Source organism: Acyrthosiphon pisum, chromosome X (genome assembly GCF_005508785.2).
Source record: "Acyrthosiphon pisum isolate AL4f chromosome X, pea_aphid_22Mar2018_4r6ur, whole genome shotgun sequence".
NCBI lineage: Eukaryota > Metazoa > Arthropoda > Insecta > Hemiptera > Aphididae > Acyrthosiphon > Acyrthosiphon pisum.
Window position 1 is genome coordinate 7,571,739 of NC_042493.1, and position 24,937 is coordinate 7,596,675.

At 32.0% G+C, this 24,937-nt stretch overlaps 1 protein-coding gene across 2 annotated transcripts in view; it reads left to right on the forward strand.

The window, feature by feature from the left end:
• The first annotated feature begins 1,493 nt into the window (after positions 1-1,493).
• Positions 1,494-24,937, forward strand: part of LOC115033416 — a 36,493-nt gene continuing 13,049 nt past the window's right edge. The window contains exons 1-2 of one of the 2 annotated variants that reach the window (XR_003838760.1): positions 1,494-1,620; positions 24,097-24,323. Coding sequence is in view for 1 of the 2 variants with exons in the window: in XM_029485903.1 (XP_029341763.1) it covers positions 1,517-1,616; positions 24,097-24,323 (327 nt within the window). In the remaining variant the exon portion in view is untranslated. The remainder of the gene's footprint in view (positions 1,621-24,096; positions 24,324-24,937) is intronic. The other variant, XM_029485903.1, reaches the window with a different exon arrangement.

The window sequence follows — 24,937 nt, forward strand, 5'->3', positions numbered from 1 at the left end:
GGAATGGGTCTGAAGGTTTTCTCAGAATCGACTAGAGACCTTTCAAAAAAAAATAATACGGCAATTACAGCAGTATGTCCAGAACAGTCACGGTCGATAAAATTATTATCAACTGACATAAATTATTCTTTGATTTACAACATATTATATAGGTTCAAAGTGGAAGTTTTTTTTATATTATTATCAGTAGAAGGAGACCTACCGAACACAGTCGGTACTGTTTGGACAGGTTATTTTTAAAACTTCTTCCCAGAAAATTGTCTGCCAAGTTACGGAAAAACCACTAACAGCGGTAGAGAACCGAGCACGTTTTCGGCGACATTCGGCGAATAACACTACCGCCGCCTTAAAATATTTACAAACCGTCATTATAATATTTCGTAATATGAGTGCCCTGTCTCAGATATTTCGTGTGCAACAATCAAAAGAAAAAAAAAATGCAATCCGAACATCGTAAAATAGGTACAGTGTTATTCTTCACATAATATTCTGTGATCGCGCATATTATATAATATTATAATAAAAATATAGAAGACGAGTGTACCAAAAATACGTGAAAACGACAAGTGTACCTACCAAAAATACGTTACCACTTACTCAAGTTTTCAAAACTCGACACCTATAAAATACATTGTGTTTCGTCCCATTCGTAATAATTAGTGACGATAATATCATCGATGAATCGTACGTGGTGTAAAGTAATTTAATAGTAGCTTACAACAAATATTTTTATATTCCATTTTAAACAACGGGCGTAATATCTCGTGGCCCTCTTTACCGCTCTTGATAAATGTATGTCCGTGTTGTACTGCATGATAGTTCTGCTCTCGGACCCGAAAAATTTGAAGTCACGCCACGAATGATAGTCGTGTGGACGACTTAGGTTAAAAAATAAATAAAAACTACCCGTAAGACTCTGAGCGCTGCCGCTGACATGGTGGAAGAGGCTAAGGGTAGGTACCACCTGCAGTATATACAATGTTATGTAGAAAGGTGGAGGGGAGGGGGAAGTGCGAGAGGTGGCGGTGAAAAAGAGATTTTGCGAAAATACACAGGGGAAAGAAAACGCGCATACACATACGTACTTAGGGGTGTATATATAATATATTATATATATACCTATATATAAATATCCCATATACATACCCCGAGTACGTGTGCGCGCGTGTATATACAAGTCACGGCGGTAGTGTTGTAGTCGAGGCGGCTAGCGCGAGGTAGGGATACCTCGGGATGGAGCAGAGGGATGGAGGGTTGTGACGACGAGAGGGTGAGACGTTCGAAGGAGTTGTGAGGGGGTTGTGGCGTCCGGTGGAGGGGAGGAGCCGGCGCAATTCAATTACACGCCGTTAGCTCATTTAGTATTTAGCTGACGGTTGTCGTCATAGAAACGGGGACGCGCGCAGAATCCACCCCGAACGGCGGTGCTCGGGGGGTGCCGTCGCGCGCCTTATAAAAAGCTGATGCCGGCGCGGCGAACGCTCACTCTCGGACTCCAGCTACATTGACGAACACGATGAAGACGACGACGACGACGACAGTTTCAACCTCTGTCTCTCTCTCTCCGGCCCCGGCTCCGACTTCCGACCCGGGACTGCGTTTTCAAAGTCGTCCGCGTAAGTATGTTTTAATTTTTTTAAATTTCACGTCGAAATAATGATTACACTATATAGTCGTATTCTTCTTGAACCAGTGTTGTAAAGTATTTGAATAAAAAAATTCGAGTAAAAGTTTTCGAATACTGTTTTATTTTTATCGTAATAATAACATTTAGTAATATTTTTTATATAAATAGTATTATATTATAATATATCTGATAATTTTTTTATTTTAACACTTTTTTATTATTATTATTATTATTATTATTATTATTATTATGCTTTATTTCAGCTGAAAATTTTATTGTAACGCGACTAAAAACTATTCAGACAATAATTATTACCAACGTTAATTTTTTCATTAGCACGTACAAACCGTATTTTTTTATTTTTAATATTAGGTACTATTTAAAATTTTAATCATATTTATGGCAATTATTGTGAGCATTCATGTCGTTATTAAAATCGGTACCAATTATTTTTTTATTTTTTTATATATTATTTAAGACTAGACTTTTTTAACAAATATTCTTTACAACACTGCTGTACAATTCGTGATTTACACACGCGTACGATGATCAAACAAGCATTAATAATACCCACATTGTATTATACTTGTATGGGTATGAACTTGTAAGAGTTTTTTTGCTTGAAACGTTCTCAAAAGGTTTAAGACTAAAAAAAATATTTTAGCACATTGTATCATATAAAATTCGTCGTACCCGTGATAACTAATTTACCCACCTATTACAGCCTATTACAGCGTATTCTACCCTCAATAATTATTTTATTAATACCAACTAATTTTATTAATCATTAATAATTGATATTATGTTTTATAATTATAAAAGAACTACCATTAAGATAATCATGTTTTGCATGAATTGTATTTCCTTTCATGTTATACTTCAACAATAGTATGAAAACAATTTTCGCGTATTTTTTTAATGGAAAATGTACATTAGTTTCTTTCCAGATTCCTATTTTCTTTTTGATAATTAAAATAATACCTATGAGAATCCATGCTAGTATAATATTTTGTTTTTGATATTTATTTTAAACTTAAAATAAAAATATATTTCACACGGTAATTTTCAGTGTTTATATTATAACGATAAGATTTAATAAATTCATACAATTACGTTTATTTTCAACGATTTACCGTACTTAAACGGGGCATTTACGCGCGAAAGTAAAATTTAACTCTCAATGGATCGTACTAATAATATCAAACGGCACGGTTTGAATCTTTTGAACCGAATATACCTATATAGATTATATATTCGAGTAAAAAAAAACATTAAGTGGCCCTTATTATATTGTTTCTTCAATCGGCTTCGGAAACGTGGCAATAAAAGCTTCCGTTCCCCCAAAACATAAAATTGTTTCAATAAAGGTCGTGATTTTTTTTCTTAGCATATTCATAATATAGTACGCGCACTTAAACATTTTTTTTTACAGCCTGGTCCGTGGCCGTTTTTATTATTTTTATTATTCAATCCGGGAGCGATAAAGTACGGTCGCGGGGGACTCGCCCGGGTCGTAAAAAAAAGAATAAAATAATAATAAAAAACAATAATAATAAAACTTCACGTCGATAGGTACGTGTTATGTTTTAGTCGTTGACAAGTGTGTAGGAAGTAGGAAGGCCGCGTAGGAAGTCGATGAGTCGATCCCCTGTTCTATTATTATATTATCATTATTACTATTACTATTATTATTATTATTATTATTATTATTATTATTATTATTATTATTATTATTATTATTATTATACGTGCGTATATATGGATAGGTATAGACGATGGCCACAGGAAACTCGACGTATACGTACAAGTGCGGCTGTCCCCGTCCGCCCGTCGATGCGCTCGCCGAGCGGATTGGTGGGGGGGGGGGGGGGCACTTGGACTGTACGTGCGGTAAAAGTGCACTTGACATGTTGCCCTGACTTTTCACACGCCGAGGCCATAATTTTCCCCCGTCTCTCGTAATAAATTCACGCCGTGTATTTTTGCCAGTAATTTACAGAACCTCTGTTAACGGAAAGAAAAAAAAATGTACATCTATACCGCGCGATTCGAGTGTTAAACAAATACTCCCGGCTCTCTATTATAATATATTATTAAATATATGTATAGCTGGGTATTTAAATTAAAACGAGTAACGACGTTTTTCCGGCCAACATCCTCCGCGCCCGAATAACAGAAGCAATTAATCGTTATTAAACGCGGTTGCTTATTATTTTTTTTATTGAATTATAAATATTTTAATTCAATATAACTAAACTGTGCGCCGCAATCGCGGGTTTCATTATTGATCAACTGCGGTAATTTTATACCATAAATCTCACGACAGTATCAACCATAATAAAATATACAATTCAGTTTAATCGTTAAATGCCCAACACATTTTGTATTTTGTTAAAACGTATTAAAAAAAAAAACCCGGCTAATAAATTTTAAAATTGAAAGAAAAACCATCATCTATCAAGTCAACTAAAACGCTTTAATTCCTACAGTACAATTTTAGTTAACTTCATTAATTAGGTAAAATATTTTAAACACCGTTGCACAGTAATGTTATTTTTTTAAGTTTTGGTACAATTTCTTTGTTTATTTGTCCTAAAAAAAAAGGTAGAAATATATAAATATATGAACTATTAGACGTTTAGTATTTTTTTAAATAATATGTTGCGATTATTTGTACCTATTGATGTTTTATTCCGTTAACCGAGAACTGTTTTTTACTTTGAAAATATTTTGAAAATATTGTCAATGTCTATAAATATAAATTGAAATTAAAAATAGTTGTTTTAATATATTTGTTATTTTACATATGTTTATCTGAATGGCGTATTTTTTAATGGTTTTTTTAAACCATTATTTATTCATACAATAGTTTGAACTTATGTATTACTATTATTTTTATCTCCGACTATCATAATAAAGCAGGACACTCTACATAAAATACATACCTACTAATAAATTCAAATAATATTTTGTATTACCATTATAAATTATAATAAACGTGACTCATCATCATATTATTATAATTATAATCTCTAATATTTCTTCTAAATTATTATTTTTATTATCAGTTTTATGATAGTGTACACAGTTTAATTGACAATATATTACAAACGTATTATACTGTTATCTATATAATTGTTCGGTTATTCATACGATTCGATGTTCAATAACGTAAAAGCCACACAAGTTGTTTTAAACAATATTTAAAAACGCAATTATTTTTTCGTGCAGTTTTGAAAATAAATAAACTATTTGATGAAAATATTATGTAAGCATTTGAAAATATTTCGAGAAATCAAATTTCAAATGAGCGGTGACGATCATGAAGGATTATTAATTCAATCAGTTTGTTCGGTTTACAGGGTTGTTATTGCATTTCTTGTGCGGTATCAATACGTACCTATAATATTGGACGTATTTATGCGTTTTAAGTACGATTTTCGAAAAGTCAAACACGCAAAACACAAATGAAAGTATTTAATGAACAGAAGAGAGCGAGGATAGCGTAGGTATACTTAAAAGCTTACTTATATACTATACTACGAGCTCCGATATCGTAGGACGGTGATTATGATAATAATTAGGTATTAAACAACCGAACACACAAGTCTAATTGAATTACTCCGTGAAACTCATCGCGTTTGGCGACATGCTTTTCCACTCGGTATTGTATTATCGAGGTATATCATTATTGCAGATTTATGTATGCATTTTCCGATGAGAGTTTTTTGAGATTAATCCGATACGCATTCGACGCCATTTCACTGGCTGAACGTGTACTGTGTCCTGTTAATATGTGCAATGGTAGCAATGGTACGTTGTTGGTGTTCACAGTCGAAAGTCAAACATTAAATTAAGTAAACTACCACGCGACTCTCTTGTCGTAGAAGAATCGAATGTCCAAAACTATTAACGAAACTCGGTTTACGATTATATTATTATATTTGCTTTGAGTGTGAATTTCCTCCGCGGGGACTAAATTGACGATGCGTACAAGTTGCACCACACCAATTCCCTAAAGTACCTATACCACCTCCCAATGTCATATTGATTTATCAACATCATATTTCACTGGGATACGCACACGTATAATATTATATTATACAAATGATATTTTTGTGCTTTATGTCGATATCTTTTAGAGTGTGTTTAGAGTGATATTTTCCGAGCATTCGCCTCGCATCGAGAACCCTTTGTGAATTGTTTTATTCAAAATATTTTTTTTTTTTGGCATTAAAGGTATTATAATATTTCTACACCGTCGGCCATCCATACATTAACGTTAATATATTATAATTTATATAAAAATAAAAAACAATATTACTACTAATATACTATAGGGATTCGCCGTTCGCAAATGATATGAAATCTTTTGAACAATGCTAATATAATATAATAACAATAATAATAACGTCTTTTTTATAGTATAATATTTTGTATCCAAGATGCGTAGTATCAATAATAATTTGATCTTTATTTTTACAATATCTCAAGTGTGCGCCTATAATACTTATTTACCGTTTGAAAAAATTCTCAAAGCAAATAATAAATAATTGTAAGTTATTCACTTAGGGAATCCGATAACAAACCTAAAATCTGAATCTCATTCTGCAGTGCAGCCGCCCATTATACAAAATGTATATAATATACCCGTCTACCGCTTCGCCATATTTCACCGTCGTCGTATGTATTATGCATTGGCTCGTTGTGTTTAGTATATTATATACCATGTACATAGTCGCTACCTTACGCAATACATATACTTGGTCTGGTTTTAGCATGCACACTTTGGTATTATAATATTATAACTATATTACACGGCATATCCGGTCGTCGCCGCCGCTGCCGCCACCGTTCAACCCTCGATTTGTTCTGATAATTTTTTTTTCTCGTGGCTGTTTCCCCACGACGATGAATTTTAATGAGTGTTGCATGCATATTTATCAAATTGTCGGGTAAATCTGCAACGTAAATAATTGAACATGATCTGCAAACAGGAGCACATTATTGTATAAACGAAACGTCCACCGCATTATCCTCACACATGCTCAAATTCATCATGAATCTAAACCACAGGTATAAAGGTATATATACCTATAATGCGGTTATAGCGACGCAGTATTACACCATTTTTGTTCACGCTTTAAGTGTACAACTAATGCACCTACGACACTGTCATTTCTATATATTATTACGACTTATTTCCGGTATATTATATTATATTATAATCGTGTTAATGCACATAATTTCGACCATATACCTCGGTATAATTATATGCTTTGCTTGGAGGCGAATTTAAATATAAATTAGTCACTATGAAAGTTAACAAAAACACATATAATTTCAAACATTCGCTCTAGTCGTGAAGAGTTTAATTAAAGTTTGTTGGAAACAATCTCCGCGAAACTTTAGCAACAATGTATATAAAAATCGATAATTTTCTCGTACTCGTGTCTTACAATAATAATCGGTTTTTCGTTCTGCGTCCGCTTGACATACCCTCGTTTTCGAGACCATTAACTAAAAATAAAAATAAAACATCGACGATAAATCTTTGCAGGTATAGGTTCATACACTGCCGCGGCTGTCCGATACCCTGATCAATCGTATTATTATTACTATTATTCCTATTATTATTCGATTACCGTTCCATTATATTTCAGACATTTTCGGTGAGTCATTTTGCTCGCAAAGTTCGCGAAACGAAACATCGTTTATAATTAATTACAAAGGACAAATAAATGCAAGTTGTTCAATCGTGTTTTTACAATTTTTTTTTTTACACTCGTAACTTACTATAAGTACCTTGTGAGTAAATGTAAGTTTAATATAGTATATAGCGCGCCTTATCTAATAATCATCGCTGTCATATCACTATTGTCGTCGTCGATAATTAATGAATAACCACACTTCTGCGAGGGAGAATTGATGATATTATAAAACGAAACGATTTTTTCGATTATCGGCAGATTTTCCAAATTGATAAAATAATATATAATTTATTAATAATAACAACAACTGCTAGACTAAATGGATTACTAATATTATGAGTGAATAGTAATAGTATATAATAGTCGAACAGTAGACATTAAGCACTTGAGCAGTTGAGCAACGTAGTCACTAATCAAATCAAAATATCGTAGTATCGCGAGTTGTGTAAAAGTAATTTATTCAATACACCACAGTAAATCTAAAAGAACATAATATTTAAATATTTTTTTATCCTCATTGTTTTTTATAAGAATTTTTTAATTCAATATTTATTAAGAAATCCGGCCGTTTGATCGAGCTGTGTGATTTTATAAAAACTGAAAAAAACTCATTATGCATCAACGTAATAACCCAGTCAACTATTACAGTTCGTCGGTTAACTATATACATATGTTATCAATACACATTTAACCTATAAATTATAACTTTTCGTAATAATTTCATAGCTCCTCATTACTGTTTTGTTACCGTTACATATTATATATTATTGTTCTGTAAAAGACCGCTGCACTCGTGACCCCTTACCCTGCGATGTCGGTATAGTGAACCTTGGCTGCTTCGTGTGCCTACAGGAAATGTCTGTGGGTCCGTGGCAATATTAATATCATAAAACGTATTTGACCGTGTGGGAAACGGAGTCGGTAACGGTGTACACACGAGCGGATGCCATGTGCGCGTACATCAAGATTTTTGGTTAGGTTAAGTATAAAATATAGGTTTTTTGTGGAGGGATTCATATGTGAGTGTGTATGTGTGTGAGTGAGTTTTACAAAAAAAAAAAGAGAGGAAGAAAGTAAAAGATATACTGGAGGAATTTTTAATTCAAATGCCACCGCGGCATTATTTGCAGCGTTGAAACTAGCCGTTTTATCGGTGCAGCGCCCTGCACCGCCACCGCTATCGCACAAATGCATGCGATAATATGTATACATCCTTATGTTAGTGTGTGTGAGTGGGTGCAAAGTCGCAACTCGAGGAATGCTGAATAAAATACGTATTCCGTACGATCGTCGGCTGGGAAAAAAATGCTATGTAGTCGGAAACTTCTACAGCAGAGTGGTTGGAGATGGGAGGTTTTTCCGCTAAGCTTTTAACGGTGTGTTTATTATATAGACGTGTGATTCGAAATGCGAGAGGGGAGGGCAAATCCTGAGTCTGTCGCCGATATAAGTTTTGGCGTGTGTATGTGCCATATCGCCATGTGTAGACATCTTCTATAGTCAGACCGTGGTCAGTGGCGAGACGCGTGTTTACCCATCGGGTTCTTAGTTATTTGTATAGGACCGAAGAGCTATTAGTTGGTTCAAGACTTCAAGTACAAATCTATCAGTGCGTGTGTGTGACGACGTGTTTATTAGTCATCAAATACAAAAACCCCTCCTCGGTAAGTGTATATAATATATAGTTACTTTAAGCGGACAATAAAATATGTGTGTACATAAGAACACGAATGGCTATCGCACCTTTTCATGTGATTGCGAACGTGAAAAAGTTTTATATTATGTATTTTATTTGTTACTATCGATAAACCGAGCATGTTTAACTCATGATTTAAAAAATCGATGATTTATGTTTTTTTATGTTTTCCAGCAATTTAGTTTTTAAGATTGGTATTTTTAAAACGATGTTCTATTAAAAATCAATTATACCTATAGTTATTTTGCATCTAAAATCTAAATTGAATTGACCATTGAAAACAATTTTGGCGTTGAATAAATTCTATCATAGTATCATCATAATATAATCTGCCATTTATAGCATAGGTTTATGAAGTAGGTAGGTTTATAATGAACTTCATAAAATAATATATAGAATTTACAGAGGTGCACTGTTGCTATATTATTACCTACCTACTTCTTCTACCAATCAATGTATACTATTTGGACTCTGAAATACGTTTATACATGATTAATAGTACGAAGTATCGATTAATGGTATATTTGAAATAATCGGTACATTTTCAGAAAGAATTTTTCATAGTCATTTTCAGTGTGGCACGTTTGCACTTTGGTTGCAGTTTGAAAATTTGAAACACTTTTTTTTCATAATATTACTAGAAATAACATGCTAAATGGAAAAAAACAGCTATAAAAACAAAAATTGTATGCACAAAAATATTAATTACTATTAAATAATACTCTAAATTTTAGAGTCTAAAATGTGTATTCTGTAATAAATAAAAAATAAGAATAATATATTTTATCATTAATATTTTAATCGATGAAAAACTTCATATTTTCCATTCAACTAGTATAATATAATAATAAAAGTTGTTGAATAACAACGAAATGGCTATTATTTTAATTACGTGACTATAAAAAACAGTTAAGTAAACGGTTTCTAACAATAAAAGATATAATTTTGAACTCTTGCATCTAATAAAATTAATTATAGTGATAAGATTCATTTGTACTATTGCATTAGTTTATGAATAATTCCAAGATTCGTTTACGTTTTCCGTAAAAATGTTATCAGATATTTTAAATTTTAATTTGTTCAACTCAGTGATAATGAATACAATATTATAAAGCATTCCAATTTAATATATATTTTATAAATTTCATTGAAAAAAAAGTTACATACATTACGATTAAGTCAAAATTTATGCGGAAATAAAACTACCAAACATTTGTATCTTTAACTTAATAATATTTACAAGCCGATCGTGAAGATTTCTGTCCTTGTACTTCTTCGACGACATTTGCAATCGTCGTTCTTTCTGCTCAACAGCCGCGTCGGAAGAGCACTTTCTACTAGGAATGGGACCCTCAAACACTTAGCTGTCATCTATTTGTTTCGCTACTTAACCGATAAATAAGTACTTATAATAATATAATTATTTATTTTATCAATAGCCGTTTGCAACGGCTTCACATTCGTAATAAATTTATTTTTTTTCTGTAACCAATGGCAAACCTATAAAGAAACAATAAAATATTTGCTTTTTGTTAACTAAAACAATATTCATTTAGTGGTTAAATTCCGCGATTTTCTATTAATAATGTTAATCAGGAATGATATAGCTTTCTAAAGAATTTTCAGAATCGGTTCAGTAGTTACAAGGATTTCCCTTTACGTACAAACAAATTGTACGGCTTTATATTATGTCATATTATAGATATATATTGTAAAAATATTGTTTTTGTAAAATTATAGGTTTTGATAGGTTTTGATAGTCGCTAAAACGAAAACTATAAGAAGTTTGAAAAAACTTCTACTCATCAATTAATGTGAACAAAATACGAATGTAGTCGAATGTTTTACAATGATAAATCTATAGAGGCAGCACAATTCATAATATTATTTTTTTTTTCGCGAGCGCAAAAATTCTAAACACGACCCTCGAGTATAATATGCAAATCTTGTACAATTGTATAGAGGTACGAGTCGCGACGCCAGCAGCTGTAATAATAAATTTATGGACACGTATTGCGTGTCGGCGCAGGAAGTATTTCGAATCAAAATATTGTTTTCTGTCGATTGCATCGTCGCTAATGCACCGGGCCAAGTGTATAATAATATTCAGAAGTCACCATGCGTTTTATGCATAGCTTATAATCATAATTCGTAGTGCCTTAGTATAATATTATTATCATTTTGTGTTACCTATATTGATATTATGTATACTTGACTTGACCTCCTCACACGAGTCACGACTTCCGCCGTGCTGCCGTGAAACCGATTTCCTGACGTTCCCACATCATTTAATTCGAACCTAAAAATAAAATTATATCAATAGAAAAACGATTATTTCAGTAAGTTCGTTGTAATTTCGTGTCATCAAAAAGTGCCGATTAAAAATATATAGTGCTTTTTTTAATAGCAAAATAATACCGTATAAGATCATAAATTCATAATGTTATGCAGTAAAAAACTCGTTTTCGAAAACAATGTGACATTAAAAATTAAACGCCAGTGATATCACATTGTAACATATAACATTATTTATACACAATGCATACCGTTGTCGTAAAAGGATTTAGATGCCGATTTCGAGCTTCGAGTGTCGATCATTTTTGGCGTTGCGGCCCTTCTGCAAATGTTTTACAAAAATCAATATTAGTCTCTGCGTTCGTCGGCCGAAAATACGCGTATTATTGAACGCAGCATAACTTAACCTAACCAATAATGACATTATTATTTCACCATTAGAACATGGTTGTGTAATAGGTGGCCAGGCAGGTACTAAAATATTAAATAGGACAAAAGTCATGCATAAAACAGCACGAAATACATATTATTATAATTACTTCGGCATCGCTACCGCAAGACGATTCCGTCTAAAACTGCAATAATATTAAAACATATTTTAATAACGCGAGATGATTTAATAAGATGAGTCTGAAGCTCACGGTTTGCGTATAAAATAATCAAGAGATAGCGAGGTGGAGGATTTAAGCGTCGCTATTTAATTAATAATAATAATAATAATATTGAATCGTGTTTTGTATAATGTCGCACGGGCACTCTCATCTGCTCAAACCCCTAGGACGATGACGCCGACACCACAGCTGCAGCTGACGCGCTTGATTGACACATTTAAACGCTCGTCCCTTCGTAATATACACAGGAAACAATCAGTTTCGTCGGTACGATAATAATAAATTATATTAATAAAAATAATAATAACATAGGCGCGTGATTCTCTTAACGACGACGACCCGTATTCGAAACTACAGCCACGACGGACGCTTTTCAAAAATGTTCATCCGCGATTTATTATTTAAACTTGAGACTTGAGACTTTGGTAACCCAAAATTGGTCGAATCTTAATAATTAGATTGCGTCATTGATTCGACGACGATAATATTCTAAAATGCAGCGTTGCGCATCATAAATATTATTCTGCACAAATATAATATGAACGTCAATTCGCATTTAATAACTATAATAATATTATTATATACGCACCGCCAGTGGAGCAATTATAAATCAAACCCAGGTAATAGGTATAAGGTTACGTATCGTGTACCACAGTATGGGTACTGTTATCTTAATAAATAATAATACATATTGATTTGCAGTATATTTCATTGTTGAATTTAATTTCTAACAATTTGCATGCACGAAATCATAATATAAAAGTATTATGCTTCTCATCGGTATTATAAAAAAATTGGTAACTTTTTTTGTTTTAAATATCAGTTTTTTACGAAAATGTATATTCATAACAATTCGTGCACTATGTAAATTGTACATAATATTTTGACATCGTGTCATACGGATCTCAAAGGATCGCCGGATGTATATTATGCTCGTATTCGTATACGAGGGTTCATACCACTGTAATAATACTTTATGTAATTCGAGTCCCAAATTCAAACAATCGATCCGGACACAGCAAATTTCATCAACACATTTACTATATTATGTTTTATTATTCTTTACGCCTGCCTACATAAATTCAGAGACATTATATTATAAAATTTACCATCAGGCACGATAGGAAACTTGGCCTATGGGGGATGCCCATTAGAGGGGCCTCGGAATTTATGATAATATAAGAATAAAAATGTTATGCTTTTTAAAATTAATAATAATATGAAAAAATTGTTAGTAAACATCTGAAAGGATTAATAATTATAGTGTAGTAATTTTGTTAGTGAAAACTTTGAGTTGGGATGGTTGACCATAATACTCGTGTCCTGGATAATTGTGTGGTGGATGAGTCGAACAATTTAAACGTTTCATGTGGTCGAGTGACCAAGAATTTAAATTGTAATTATTAATTTAGGTTCTGTATATAACTCGGGTCGGTGTTTATATGAAATTAATGAGGGTAGTCAGCTTCCAAGTAGGGAGGGTGTAGAGACGATACTGTTGAATAGAGGTCACATATTCACCCTTGCCTTAGGTCTCAAAATATCTAAATCAGGCCCTGCCAAAATTCATTGGCGTCAATTGGACAATGAAATGTAAACATTTGCGTATTTATAATCCAATATTATTGTGATTTGGCCTACTTCGTAAATTGGTTGACCTTCAAAATGGATAAATTCTATACGAGATAAGTGCAGCTTAGATAAAAATATACGTACTTTTTAAAATAAAATTTAAATTATCCCACTGCCAACATTGCTTGCTGATACAGTGCAGATCGTACCCGTTGCATGCGCTGCAACCCTGCAGTTTGTCGATTTCCCCGCAGTATTAATTTTCCAGACTTAATGTTACCTACTTGGACCCATAAATAATTATGAATAAGACGCAAATGGTAGGATCCGATATTACACTATCTATGTAGGTATAACCGTAGTCATATAATATTATGTAATATTCGTATAAAATCATTACTGTCTAATATTTAATAAATATATAGTATATTATGCTAATATTATAATGTAGGTACACTGGAAAACGTCAGTTCACAGACTATATTATAATGTTATCATATCTTCGAAGTCGTTTCGTGAAAAACAATTTTTTCCTACATAAATATTATATTATATTCGTATGTATACGGCATAACATAAACACGATAAATTTATGAAAAAAGTTAATGCAATATATTTTGTATTTGTTAATTTATTTATAACACAATATTCTTCGTTTCGAGCGAAGGCACGCGCCGTATCCGATCGGAATTGAATAAGTAGGAAAACATTTTTCCATGTTGGCCCGTATACAATTTATAATACATCTTTGCAGTTTATGGCGGGAACTATTTATATTATGTTATGTAAAAGTGCAGCGAGCTTGTGACCATAATATTATATAGTGCAGGAAAAGTTTTTTTTAAAGAGATTACTCTTTTAACAATCGACCCAGCCGTTGTAATTTTTCTTTGATATTTTTCTTTCACTCAAAAGTCAGAAAATATAATATTTACCTTACGATTTTTCATTTTTAATGAAGTACCAACTCTGTCGTTCTCTTCGTCTCCAGCTTGCAGGCCATACAAATATTATACGTCTATGAGACTAATAATATGATATTCCATGATATAATATGCACCTCACGCACTCTCTCTATCACTTTATTTTTCTCTTATAATAATATAAAATATATATGAACGCACTTTAGGTTTTCCCTCGGCATCGAGAAAAGTCCCTCAACCGTGTGTACTATATTATAGTAATATATGTTTATTAAAATATTATATACGTTGTTGAATATAAGTACTTGTGCATATACTTTGCTGTCGAAGTCTTTACCGAAAACCTTCTGGTTTCTCTCTTATACGAGGAAAAATATAAAAAATACTAGATGATATTGCAGCCCGATAATACTGTCGTCGTATTTGATCGTTATTTAGTTTTCGGTTTTGACCCAATGTTACATGTGATTTAATAGCGGTGATTTCACATAACATTAAACGCTAATAGACACGAGACACGACCACTAACTGCACGACGAATTTGTGTATTATACCTTATAGGTACCAGACGAACCGTAGGCGAACACGCGATGTTTAATTAATGTAATTTATTTATTAATCCGATCGCGATTTACACGTTATGTCCGTCGCAATCAATTGGACCTAACCTGTAGCATTTATATGCTGTCTGTATGACTCGTCCTATGCAGTTATATTACCTATTAAGTGTGCATACGTTACAACATCCGAGATCGTAATTCGCAAATATTATAGTAATTTCCACTCATCATTTGGTTTAAGACGAAAAATGTTATATCATAAATCACTCCTGCCCCCCTAAACTTAACTAATGTTATTAAGCAAGACTTTAATTAAGTTCAGTAGGTACACTATAGACTGTATGATTGTATATATTTTTATATATTATACTTCATATTGCGGGCAATGTGTTACATCAGTATAATTCTCTGTCGTAGTAAATAATTGGGCATTGTAACTTTAATTATAACAAAATGAAAACAAATTGTTATTTGATTAAAATATTACCAACACAATGCTTCCTGTCAGTTTAATAAGTATTATGGACTGGAGTTGCTTACGCATTTTCATATGGTAAATGGTAATGATATACGCTCTAATGCTATACATGAGACTATATTGTTCACTTTTTTCTGTTTATGTATTTAAAATACCCGTACCTATATCAAACTCTCGATATTATCTCGTCAATTATTGACGTGTAGCAGAGATTATTTCATCCACTAAATTAATATGGCTTATCGAAATAAATAAATTGGTTTTTATTTCCAATTTAGCAAGGTAACATACTATAGTAAATGTTATATTTGTAATTTAAGATGTCTTACATTTATATTATTAGGTATAACTATACGTGGCATGTGATTTGATAGTATGTAGGACTTTTATTTGTGCATATGTCGCAGTCGTATAGTATTTTAAAAAGTTTGTGCAGTGTTTAAATTCAATTGAAATAGAAGAGCAATATTTAAAAAATGTATAAATTAATTTATAAAACTATATAATATAATTATAAATTATTACACGTTTGACCAAAACTATAGCTAAATATTAAATAAAGCGAAATCGGGCGCAGTACAATATAATATACCTGGTTAATGGGTACACATTGCCCTATTAGTCCACTTGGTCTGTACAGATATATAAATAGTCACATATATATATATATATATATATTATAACAGGCGAAAGTCATTTACACACGTAGGTACACGCATTAAAAACAAATAATAGTAGTAATAATAATAATAATATAATACAGTGAGATTACGGTACAGCCCATAATACGAGTATATAATATAATACCTAGTACGGAATACAAAAAAAAACGATTGTTACATATAAAACGTTGTAATACGATATAATAATAACGCACTGCGAGCACATACGAGTTGAGTGCGGGGTATAATGCGATTTGGGGGGGGGGGGGCATAGGCATATAAAATTGGTCATTTGAGCGCATTATGTGGGTTAGAGGTATTTCTACGAAAGGGTTGTTGTCACAATGGGAAAACGATCGCGTCTTAAACCCCCAACTAACTACGACGTACGGTCTATATAATAATATGCTCTGCTTTCGTCTAGTAATCACTAAACCTACTCAAACACGTTAATAATATCTTAACCACAGCCGCCTGCAGCTATGTCGTTTACGAGCGTAATATTTTCGTTGTTATATTTTTCTTTTTACCCGACCGTCGTCTGCGTGAAAGAGCGTTTAAATTAATATTCCACGCGCGGTCCACGCCTAACCCAATAATCTTTTTTTTTTGATTTTCCGCGTCCATCATATTGCAATTTTATCACGGACAAGTATATAATAATATTGTCACCTCGAACAGCGACCACCGCGAGTAATTATTTTATTCGTCCTTTCGGATATAATAAAAATGGGTGGTTCAATTTTCCTCCAAAAATGAGATATTATATTATATTATTATTATTCCATCTCGCCGTAGGCGTACGTTTTTCCAATATAATATTTGAAGTGCTATAATACATATTATTATACGCCAGTTATACCGTATATTGTTGTTATATTTTTCTTTTGACGCAACTGTCTGCGAGAAAAAGCGTTTAAAATATTCCACGCGTGGTTCGCGCTAACCTTATCTTTTTTTTTTTAATTTTCCGCGTCCATCATATAGGAGTCTTATCGCCGACAGGCATATTATTATTATCACCTCGAACAGCGATTGCGAGTCACGAGTAATAGGTGGTTATAATATAAATATACTGTAGCAGTATTATTATTCATTATGTAGCTAAAAACTGATTCCAGAATTAATAACGCAATAAAAAACTTGGCAGCAATCTTCAATAATTAATAGATATATTACCATCGTTCTTTCGGTTATAATATAATGGGTGGGTCCGTTTTCCTCCAAAAACAATAGGCATACCATTGTCCTTCAATGTCCGTCAAAAACGAGGCTGGTTTCCATTTTATTGAAACATTTTCCAAACATTATCGGTGGAACAATCCGGACATGGACGACTACGGACAATATAATAAAATATTATTATTCTCTCTCTTTACAGGCATATAGATATTATTTTACAAATGTTTTAAGTGTTATATTATTAAATACGATTAAAATTTTTACAAATAACGATAAAAAGAACGTCATTATATTATTATTGACGCAGGCTATATTAATTTTAAACGTTTGATAAGATAACTAGGACACAATGCTAAACTAAAGTGCGGTTCAAATAGTCCAGTGCATCTTTAGTGTAGTCATCATTATTATAATATAATATTATCTTCCGAAATTCCGATTATTGTGCAATTCAAAATCCAAACAATACACAATTATTATACTCCTTCACAGCGCCGACAATATTAATTCAACGAATTATTCACATTACACGTTTTTACTATCAAACCACATTCGAACTCATTACCATTGTATTTATTGTATAACACAATATTATTAGGTATTCTCGGTTAACTCGTCGGCGGGCTGTATATTATATGGGAATATTCAAATAAGAGATTCGTAATGATTATCGCCTTTGAACTATAGTATAATGATATAATATGGTTTTTATCGACAACTTACTGATTGTATATTATTATATATATATTTTGGTCTAATCGATTCAATATGATATCACTCGATATACGTGTATAATTACGACGATTAATCGGTCTTTTGAACTGTTTAATATTAATTCTGGTTCGAAACCGCGTTTTGGTTTTTAGACAATCTGTAGCACAGGTAAACTTTGACCAGTGGTAGGTATATTATTATCCGAACCGGTAATAACCGAAATTGAATTTCGGCAGACGAACCCGCAGAGCACACGCGTTTTATGGCCAAAGGGTGACGTGGGTAATGCGGCCGACCACTTAAATAAATAATAATAAAAAAGAAACGCGTAACGATCGAGTGCACTAACAAAATTTGTATGAAATGGAAAACAATTTTTTTCCTGGAGAAGTTTATATAAGTCTTAAACGAACGTGCAGCGTGTATACCATATATTACGACGGTAAACGTCGACTTGCGGCGCGTGCGGGTGGTAAGTAAATTGCTTTGGCCTGCAGTGGAAAAACGTACATAATACACAACTTAGAGGTAGGTATATATAAAATATATATATTATATAAGGTCGGGCGGAGATTGAGGTGATGGTATACCACCTATATAATATACTACATACGGCAGCGGGATGCGATATTCCCTCTTTTTGCACACACACGCAGAATACACCCAAAACGAATACTTACATATATACAGGTATTATTATAGGTATTACTATATTATTGTACACCTGTACATACCTGTATGGATATATCGTATATCGCGTAGTATAAACATATTGTATTATTATATATTTGCGAGCTTCGCAGACTATGCTGACAGGGAGCCAGAATTTTCGGTAACACGATCCTTGTCAATTGTTATTGCAATATATTTTAAGACAATTTATTAATATCAGTCATGATTCTAGACAATAGTATAATATTGCCTTGTGCTTAAAAAAAAGTTTAGCCCTCAGGAGAGGCGCACCCCTATAGTATGTTTGTAACTACAAAGGCACCTATATAATGTATGTACATTATACTGTTAGGAGTAAACGTTTGAGCGTGTTAAGATTAAAAAAAAATTATCGTATAACGTATTAGTCATGATATTGTAAGCGCAGTTTATTGCAATGATCAATCGAGAACGCTACGTCGAGTAGTTTTTTTATTCGAGTAGATAAGTTCCACGGGTCAAATGAAATCGATCATAAAAATATTCGAATTATGGTTTATAATATATATATTATATAGATTTTATTTCCAGTAAGTTAATTATATTTTTTTACATAGCACATTGTGAACATGCGTTTTATAACTCTGTCAGTAACTAGTTTAGTTTACATATTTCCATTGTTGTTACAGTTTATTTTGTTCTTAGTGGAAATGAAAAAAATAATATTTAGTAACATGAAAAAGTGTTCAATTGATTATGGATACTAGTATCATTTAAATTAGAACTCTTAAATTAATAACACCTTTTAATCATTTTTAATGAAAAATTAAAAAATACATTTCGTTTATTATTAATTACAAACAGAAATAAGTGAAGAAAATGATTAATTTTTCCTTTAAAAATACAGAAATAATCGCTAAAAATCCACGCTCAAATTACCTTATATCAGCGGTTTCCAACCTTTTTATATCCACGTACCACTCACACATTTTGACATTTTTCACATATACCATTTGACCTAATAATCTCAGGTTTGAAATTACCCCTGACCTACATAGAGTTTCTCTAAGATAAAAAGGGTATCTGTTCTCAAATATTCTAAAAATGTGAGCTTATAATATGACCTATGTTACCATTTTATGGTAAAAAAGTCATCCGTGCTCAAATGGCCGACACCCTTATTATTATATACAGTTACGATCACCCGAAAAAAAGTTCAATCTTCCGTCGCCCGCATGGAGTCAATTGTTTAGACCTTGGCGGCACATATTATAACATACTATTATGTGACGTACAAAATATTATGTACATCATAAAATAGTTGGTATATTATTATAATACATTATAATAATATGTAGTGTTTCACTACAGTAATTCCATATTATGGTGGGCTGCTCTCTATAGTATTGAGTACTGACTACTGAGTAGTGTAATATAATATAAAATGATGAACAATAGAATATAAAAAAATGGGCCTCGTTTAGAATTTTATCAACCAGTACAAACGAATACTGCTCCCCTGCTATATTTTCAGTTTTTATATTCATTTAACAAACGACGATTAAACACATATTTCAGTGGCAGCTACAAGAATTCACTAAATTAAATAACATAATAATATAATGTACCACTATTATAATTTTTTTATCAGTTTTTTCATTTAAATATCTTATTACTGTAAATGTCAAGACTTGGATTTTGAATTAACATTCTTTTCTTTTGTCTTTTAAACATTCTACTTTACAATCATTTTGTAGTTGTATTATTTCCAGAATCAACCTCCCTATACTACCCTCCCTATACATTTTCCTCCCTATACGATTGCACTGCCTACTAAATGTGGCCCAGTGAAAAAGTTATTTATATATGCATATATAAATAACTATATATATACATGTATATATACTATGTATAGTAGATATTTATATTAAAATACGTGTACGCATAGTGTACGTAGATGATTTTAATTTCTCATTATACTAGTATAATATGGAATTTTTTTATTTGTCCATCTCGACACCAAATGAAAGCCGTTCGCTAATTATTACAAGCGCTCGCAAAACACGAATATAGAACTATAAAAGCTACGAAAAATAATTATAATATTTACCTAAAAAATCCAATAATTTTACTAGAGCAACATAACGAAAACGTTATAATACGAAAAAATGCGAATTTTACACGACAGCGGTTCTCGCTATCGCGTGATTATTGTATGACCAAGTATATTAGATTATATAATAATCAATTTACGAAAGAAAACGAAGTTAAGTTATTGATAAAAAAATATAAATAAAAATAATATAAAAATATTAATTGATGTTTATTGGCAAAATCTACATTAATGATCCGACAAAATAACGAACAATTTTATACTTACCTACGTTCTTGGTCGTTCTATAAAGTAAAACCGATTTATAACTATATATATATATAAGATAAAGTTTAAAGTTTAAAGTACAGTTACACTCGGTATTATACTTGACAAACTTTTTGTAACTACACTTGAACAAATATAAAACTTAATACAATATTTGAGAAAACGTGTTAACGATTTACATAGCTACCTATCACAGGGTTTAATTCAAATGTTTATACATTTTGCAGTTTTTAGAGGCATTAGATCGTTATTCTAAAAAATAAACAAAATATGGCAATTTAAACTTCGTGTATAAACGTTTTGTAAAATATTTTTCATGCTAATCAAACAGTAAACACGGCGTTATAATTATAAAACAATTAACTAGTATTATTTTTTAATTACAAAATGTCAAATTTAAAACTATATGTATATTATAATATAATTAATATGATATCATTATAATGAATTGAACTTAGATTATATCGATTTGTATTGTTATAGTACCTACTAATAATATATTAAATGTATAAAAGCTAAAAAAAAATATTATCGTATAATATTACCCATTTAATCGTTTAATAACAATTGTTTAGCATTTAGTGGCAATTGTTAATTGTTTTCAATAACCGTATTTAGCGAGAAAATATTAATCAGATTCCGAAATCAGCCTTGAAATAGAAATTTAAAGACAAAGAACAGAAATAAGTATCAATACATCATCCGTGACGTTATCCTGTGACCTGTGGCCTGAAATCAAAATGGAATACCTAATATTATGTTAAATGTACAACTGGTTATCAATTCCGTCGTAATAATGATCGTAGGATATGTATGGAATATAGATACGTTCGTGTCTCATACTCTCGTGTACAAATAAGTCAAATGTTGTATTATTATTAATATTTTATTATATAACTGAGATAATGCCAATGAAAATAATTTTTTTCTTAATTTTTATGTAACAGCTATACGTAAATAAAATAAAATTCAAATATGACACAAAATCAATAAAAAAAAAATGTTTTAATGAACTATGATAGCTTATAATATTTTTCGACGTTATAAAATCTAATAAATTCGTCTTAAATTATAAATCGCGGTAGGATGTACACATGCGGCAATAATAATATGCATCTAATATTAATCATCTCGAATTAACATAGTATACCCATTGCAATATCGATATTGCATACGTGTTAGTGGCATAATATTATTATTTAGGATTTGAGATGGGTACATACTACATAGTCATCAACCCCGGTTTAACACCCGCAATCATTTTCCAAAAATTGTCGTGGGTAATATTATTATACCTTGTACTTGTGTAGTACCGATATAGATTTACAAACAAATTATAGTGTCTTATAAAATATAAGTACCTACCTACCAATAAAGTACAATTTGTTTGCTTAAAAATATTTTTAACATTCAAATTATTAATATTATACCTCATTAACATTAACTTTATCATTTGAGAAATTACCAAACAAAGTATTCTTTCGTTCAGATGATTTTTTTTTTCATTATATAATATAATATTATGCATATTGGACAAAACGTAGCAAATAAAAAGTATTCAGTTTTTAGTTTTTACTGCAGTCAACGGATTACCGCCGGAAAAATGACTTGAGTATAGATTGGTGTTTATGATAAAATTATTGAATTTAAAATATGACCACACTTATCGATTTTGACCGGGCAATAGAAATTTCACATAAGTAAGGCGATTAATTTATAATGATCAGATTGAAACTAAAATTTACTAAATTTCTCTTAACGTACTGATTTTCAACAAATTGGTAATTTTTTATCGCCGTAAGACATACTAACATCCTATATTTTAAAAAAAATCGATTACACTGTACTTTAATATTGTTTAGTTCAGCTTCAGTTATAATGTAATAATGCTATTGTCACTATTATAAAACTAAAAAATATTATAATTTTTATGTGATGGCATCCCTCGATATAAACTCGTAAAGAGAGGCAATTCATTAATTAAACTAGATTCCTAGGAACAGAAAAAAAAATAAGAGAATAAAAAATTACGTTTTTATCATGTCAGTTAATTAAAATATATTTCAGGTCATAATTCTCCTAATTTTAAAGAGGTTGCGCAAAAGTTAACTGCCGATAAAATATTCCATGTTTTTGCCTCCTAATACAAAAATAAGATATCACTCCATTGTGTTTTGTTTATAATTGACAGAATTAACATTTTATTATTTTTTTTTTGAGAAGAGCTGTCTAAAGGACAGCGCACAAGTCTAAAATAATGTACGAGAAGAAGTGAGCTGACAGTACAGTAACTAGTGAGGTATTTTAAGGTCGCGGTTAAGGTGCTTACATAATGACATAATAACAATATCATAATTATGATTATGACTGGTATTTATAATTTTCCGGACAAACATCGGACTTCGCCACTTCAGGAGTGCAACGCGAGAACCGTCAACCGAATAACTCTGAACTAGGCAACCGAAGTCTGACCGCGAATTGCCTCTGTATTACAATAAACCGCCCATTGTTCTGCTAAATACCGCGTACAAAAACCACCGCATAAATTTTATTAATAATAATAATAATAATAACGATAATGATGATGATGATAATAATTATAATTATAATAACAATATCGCAATAATAAAATCACCACGACCGAGTCACTATCTCCGTCCCTGTCCCCGCTAGTGTATATTAATTTAATCATAGCGACGGAATAGTGACACAATGGCAATAATATTATAACCGCAGACGTGTATTGTTCCACGCGACTCCCGGTGCTAAATTTATGAACGCGATAGGTCGACCAAACGAAATTCAAATGCGACCGTCGAAATGTACACGAAAAAAATGTCAAATGTAAACGTTATAATAATAATAATATTATAAATCGGTCGTGATAATCATATAAAAGCAAAACCGTATTTTCCATCAACCCTCTTTGCGTCGTCGTCTCGACGAGCCACCGGTTGCAGCGCTAGCGTTGACTCGCGCGCGCGCGCCGTATTGTATTATATTATTATTTATTTTATTCTATTCTGTGTTACAGCCGTTCCGTTCTCTCTCCACTCGGCGGCACTCGCTCCCCACACTCGGCCGACCGACGACGACGGCGACGACGACGACGACGTTCATTTGGCTCGCGTGTGCCGTACCGGTCCCGGTGCGGCGGCGATGGTCCTCGACGAGGACTTCTCGTCACACTCTGTGCCCACTGCCGGTTCGGACCATCACAGTCTGCAGGACCCCAAGATCGACACAGCCGTTTCGTTCGTCGTAAGTATTCCGGGCTTTTGATATTGTTCTAGTTGTTACTTGTATTGTAGTTATTGTTGTTATTATTAATTCTGCCGACTTCCCGATTTCGCGGTTTTCTTTTACACGTCATAAACGCTGGCATTTCACGCTTAGGTTCGAACCACGTGTTATATTATAATGATTATAAAAATATTACATCACTCGCTCAAAAAATAATATTGACACTAATTTTACACCCCGCGGTGATTTAACAACGAACTTTGGGCTCGGGAATGAAACTTTCTCCAACTCCTCCAACGAGGGCACATTTCGCACATTTATTGAGAACATTATAATATTAGGTTCCATCAAAATTCAAAATATAGGTATAGTCGAAAGACGGTATTTTTGGTTTTTTTCATATAATATATAATATACAATTCCAAACGAAACTACGTACTCCCCGAGTGAGCGTATATCCTCGGGATCCCTTTTAGTTATATAATGGTTGTAGGTCACTGGTGATACGATTTAGGTAAGTCTTAACCTGGATAACATTACAGGTCTAAGATAAAAAAAAAATCATTGCGGTCGCATATTATTATTTATTATCATTATATTATTCAAAAAAACTATTTGGCATATTTTCAGTT